Here is a 5474-nt window from a genome sequence, read left to right as displayed (position 1 = left end):
GTTGGATACAGTGTACCCAGTTTTACGATATTAATCCGTTTCAGAGATACCATCGTACCTTGAAAATATCGTAATGTGAACCCGGGTTTACCAAACCCGAGTTCATTACGGTATTACCAAACGAACGAATTACCAAAAAAACAATGTGAACACATTGTTTTTTGGTAATTCGTTCCACGACCTCTGAAGTTGAAATTTTCGCTACATATAACTCTCTAAAATGTCGTTTTTATAGTGCAAATTGTATTAGTTACCAATTCAAATCACTAAAATGCGCTACACTTTCATCGTTATCATATGTTCATCATCGTTATAAAAATCAATTTTAAACGCCTTTGTGATATTTTTCTAAAGCACATTTCTGGAAGTCACGACCATAAAACAAGAAAAACAATTTTCACTTTCCAGTTTATTGGGCTTTTCTGTTACTGCAAGCAAATATAAACGGGTAGTAAACTCGATGTTTTCGCATTTGCGAAAATACCGATAGCTGGAATTGTGTGGATTTTTGCGTTATTATGGTGAAATGTGTTTCCCCCTTTACTGAAATCTTCAATCATATAAAAAACATAAATACATTTTCAGAATCTTGTCTTCATTCCTTTTTTTTTTAAGCTTCGTAAACTTGTTACTCCGTGCAAATCGTATTAGTTCCAATTTGTGCGTTCCGTTTGCATGCAATCGTGAAATTTATAAAGAAACGAGATTATCTTGGAAAAAAGCGCCTCCTGAAACATTTCTGAAGAAGACGACTCCATGTCAATTAAAATAAAATACAAATAAAATATAATGTGTTGTAATGGATACAACACATTCTGTACACACGTTATTATATATTCATAAAGATTACTATTTTTCTGTACTCTCATTGCTGTACAGTCTTAATTTTTGTGCTATATTTAATACGTTAATCAAAGTAGCGGTAAATTAAATTAAATTTTAACCACAAACGTTAAAAGTGATATTTTATAAGTAATTCATATTTTTTCAGAAATGGAACCGAACCCAATTTTCTCTGTAGGTTTCATGACACAATGTCCGTATAGCATTCGCGGTAGCTTTCATAAACGTCAACACAAAATGTTCTTGGGAAGGCTTCTATCCCCCCCCCCCCTCCATGAGTTGGCGTATGAAGCCTCCCAACTTATCGTTTATTTTTTATAATTATCCACTTTCAGTTTTCTGTACAATCATATTTTCATTGAATGCATTACACTCAGTGAGTAATGTATACTTCGGAGTACTTGTGGCGCCCCCTCCCCACTATATGCACTGGGTTTACACTTATGCTAAACATGGACAAACTCTCGATTATGGAATCAAAGGTGCTTTTTTATGTTTTTTTTATTTTTATTTTTGTAAGACACTAGTCTCTCCCAGCAAACGTCTGTACATAGAAAAGATTCTAATTTTTTTAGAGGCAATACCACAAACATCTGTAGCCAGAATTTCTTTTGTGATTCAGGCAACATTTATTTTAAAGGGATTCACTCCATTATTTTGCATTTTCTGCAATTTTGTGCTTTTTAACAAAGACTCAAAGATTATCTAAATGAATTCAGGGCCCGCTACTCCTACCCCCTACCCCCACAGCCTTCCTCCCAGAGAGTTTGCTTTTAAGCATCATAGCCTAGAACTGCATTTGAACGAAAGACATGCCTAACGTAACTTTCTATGCACGTGGCGTCAACCACCCCGTAGCTTCGTTGTTCTTACGGCACAGAACAGACCGGAAGCTCGTGCGCATCAACCCGCACTTTAGTTGCAACCGATTATTTTAAAATATCCTTCCTCCCGTTGTCTACAGAAATCTTCCCCCACCCCCTCCTTTTGTGACTGTTTCCCCTAAAGGGGACGGAGGTAACCACGCGTGCCAACCATTTCGACCGTTCCGCCGTTGCCCTTAGCAACGACACACTAAGGGGAAAAGAGAGAGTCGGACAAAACAAAAGCGCCTCTCAACAGCGAAGCTCGAGTCTCGATTGGTGCATTACAAGACTTGCAACCAATCAGCACGTTTCAACGGCTAACGTGACATCAACCATGTTTTACCAGAGGTCACTGCATGCATTCGTCGTGTGACAGAGGAGTTCTGTTAGCCACAATTTTTGTTCCTGGTTGCGGTCATCATGGATAAAGTGTTCGGGTCGTTACGTAGCCTTCTTAAAATTGACACTGTGACTGTTGACAACAATGTATTTCGACTGCATTATAAGGCAACCGTCATTATTCTGATTGCCTTCAGTATTCTAGTGACGTCACGTCAGTATATTGGCGACCCCATTGACTGCATCTCTCGAGATGACATTCCAAACAATCTCCTGGACGCTTTCTGTTGGATACATTCTACATTCAGTGTCGAAAGTGCTTGGTTCAAGAAAGTGGGATCCGAAGTGCCGTACCCGGGTGTAGACAAGTTCACTCCTGGAGAAAAGAGGGTTTATCACGCCTACTACCAGTGGGTGTGTTTCGTTTTGTTTCTGCAAGCTATCCTTTTCTACATTCCAAGGTATCTGTGGAAGCTATGGGAAGGAGGAAGAGTGAGGGCGTTGCTCCTGGGTCTCAATTCTCCCATCATGACTAAGGACAAGAAGATCGAAGCAAGAACAGCCCTGGTGGACTACTGGGTTGCTAACTTTCATAACCACGGTTTATACGCGGCAGAATTCTTTTTCTGTGAAGCGCTGAACTTTGCCAATGTCGTTGGTCAGATGTATCTCATGGACAAATTTCTCGGAGGAGAGTTTTCGACTTACGGATCTAAAGTTCTTCACTTCACCGAATGGGACTGGTCTGTCCGATACGATCCAATGATCAGAGTCTTTCCACGTATCACCAAATGTACCTTCCACCGATATGGGTCATCCGGAGATGTCCAACGTCATGACGCTATGTGCATTCTACCCATCAACATCATCAATGAGAAGATCTACGTCTTCTTGTGGTTTTGGTTTGTTATCCTCGCAGTTCTGACAGGTATGTTCTTAATCTACCGCCTTGTTGTGCTTTTCTGGCCTCAGTCCCGCTTTCTGGTATTGCGGTCCCGAGCTAGACTTTCCCATGCAGATCACCTCGATTTTGTCATCAAGAAATGTAAGTTAGGCGATTGGTTCCTGCTGGACTTGTTGTGCAAAAACATGGACAGTCTCAATTATAGAGACTTTATCACGGACCTTGCCATGGCCTTAGAAAAAAAGCCAAGAGACATACCATGACATTTATCAGAATCATGGTCTCTTTCCGTCCCAAATATCTTATGGTCAATTTTTTTATTGCGTATATTTTAATTTTGTTTAAGTAAATCAAACACTTAGCGTTTTAATGTGTTGTATAATTTACAGTATTATTTTACAATCCTAAAAATGCTCATTTTTTGTATGCCATGATGAGTGGCAAGATAGCTAAAGTGCTACTTAAAGTTTAATATGTAAGAACCAACTTTACAGCAATAAGCATTATACGTGCCCATATTTATCATTTGCTCTTACTTCAGTCATTAAACGAGGGCAGATCATTAAACGTAACTAATTCCTTGCTTTTATGCATCATTCCACATGTGTGGCATATTTATTCTCTAGTCTGCTGTCCTTTATGAGTTGAGAATCAGCTGGTTTAAACATATCATTACAGAGACATTTTGCAAATGGGGATTCAGTTCTGCAGGGTTTTTTTTTCTTTTTTGAGAATTAGTTAATTCCAACTGTTTCCTATGTTTCTGTGGCAAATCTGAACAAAAATGCCTATTTTTCTAGTTAAAATGTTTTTTATTTGGGCTTTTGGGATACTTTTAACTTCCTGAAAACCGAAATTTATTTATTTTTTTTAATTGGATGATATTCTAGCAAATTAACATCCTTTTCAAATTTTGTTCTTCAATTGCTAGTTACTACTACACTAAAATCTAATATCAGTTGATAACTAAAACTCTGTTAGGCTTTATTAGCGGAATCTGTAGTGTTCTGATTAGATAACCAGGGTGTAATGTGAAATCTGGACTTAATCTTTTAAAAGGTTCGTAAAAGCCAAAATGAAATCTTATTATTTCCTACGAAAATCTCCACAGAGTTAACATTCAAAATAGCGTGCTCATTCGAAAAAAAAAAAAAAAAAAATTAATTACATTGTTTCTATAGAGAATCTGCTAGCATTACAGTCAAAGATGAACTGCATAGTCATTGTGATGTATTCTAACTCTTAAATTATACAGTTTTGAAGGTGCACCGAATCGGTAAGTTATAAATCATCCTGGCAGCTCTTTTTTCATATTAAATATTGCAGTAATTGTCTTCATTTTTATTATTTGTTACTTGCTGGTGAGGTAGTGTAATTCCATGCATTTCTTCGGAGACAGACTACCTGTTTCACAGGAGGAGCAGACTGGCCACTGAAACTGAAATTCGCTTTCACTTTTTATGGTAAAACAAGGCCGACTCTTTCCTCTATGAATATAACGTTGTACATCCAATAAAATAAAGCACATCAAAAGATTTTGAAAAGTTTTAATAAATGAAAGCAAATGATCCGTGGTTTTGACTTTTGTTCATGCCATGGTCACACCATCAAGCCTGTGCATGTGGCTAACAGTGTTGAATCAATGTACTTTGCTGTCGCCATTTTCAGTCTAAGTATCGCAAATGCATGCAAGGCAGAAGCAGCTAAAATATTCCCCCACCTCACACACGTCCAGATAAAGTGTCGCCAATCTGCCTAATCTTTGTTAGGGACGTTTATTTTGTGCAGCCCTAGTTCCAATTGCTTTCGTGGCTATAAATAATATTAAGTGGGATTCTATTCCTATCCAGGTATTCGCAACAGTGGATTCCAGTAAGTTCTTTGTTTCGGTAGGTAAAAATTTTCAGCTGGAACAGCATTTTGATAATTTATTTTCTTTTTGAAATCTCTCAAGTGTTTCTCAAGGCCTTCCACCGATCTAATCCAATCCAATTCTCCACGCTCTAAATTCACTATCTGACTAAAGATATCCGGTAGGAGAGTCAACTTCTCTTTTGTATTTGAGTAAGAAAACGTGACAATTGTCTTTTGTGCAAGAACCTTATCGGTGCACTGTAACAAAGCTTTCATGACATTAACTGTTATTCCTGATAGGATGTGAAAGTGGGCACAGAAGCAACCGAACACTTAGCTTTAACTGCGAACTTTTTTTTTTTTTTTGTGTGTGTGTGAGATGGCATCATATTTTATGCTGATATCAAGTTCATGTGCCTTTTTATAAACAAAACATTCCAAAGACATGCTTTAAACTTTTTCTTCAAAGGAACAAAGGACTATAGAGCTGTAGAACACATCAACGAACATTGATTTTTTTTTCTTTCTTTTTTTTTAACCCCTTCCACTCCCACCTATCTGAGGGGAGAGACGTGCTAATACAAAAATCAATTCTAATTACATTTTAGATCCAAAGCTCGCGAAAATCTCCTGTGACCTTGAGAGTTACAATGAAATAGGAGTTCGCA

General features: G+C 37.7%; 1 protein-coding gene across 1 annotated transcript; it reads left to right on the top strand.

Moving 5' to 3' along the window:
• Window positions 1-2129: 2129 nt before the first annotated feature.
• Window positions 2130-3351, top strand: LOC150080852 (innexin inx2-like). The gene has a single exon (XM_090380972.1). It carries the CDS (start codon window positions 2130-2132, stop codon window positions 3213-3215), a length of 1086 nt encoding a protein of 361 aa, XP_090237098.1. The 3' UTR covers window positions 3216-3351.
• The last annotated feature ends 2123 nt before the right edge of the window (window positions 3352-5474 follow it).

Source organism: Mastigoproctus giganteus, chromosome 9 (assembly GCF_048544385.1).
Source record: "Mastigoproctus giganteus isolate SK-2022 chromosome 9, ASM4854438v1, whole genome shotgun sequence".
NCBI classification, from domain to species: Eukaryota; Metazoa; Arthropoda; class Arachnida; order Uropygi; family Thelyphonidae; genus Mastigoproctus; species Mastigoproctus giganteus.
Note: the sequence above shows the minus strand (reverse complement) of the source record. Positions and strands in the feature narration are given on the sequence as shown.

What these genes read in the sequence shown, in the direction of transcription:
- LOC150080852 (XM_090380972.1), top strand. Translation starts at nt 2,130, where the DNA reads ATGGATAAAGTGTTCGGGTCGTTACGTAGCCTTCTTAAAATTGACACT.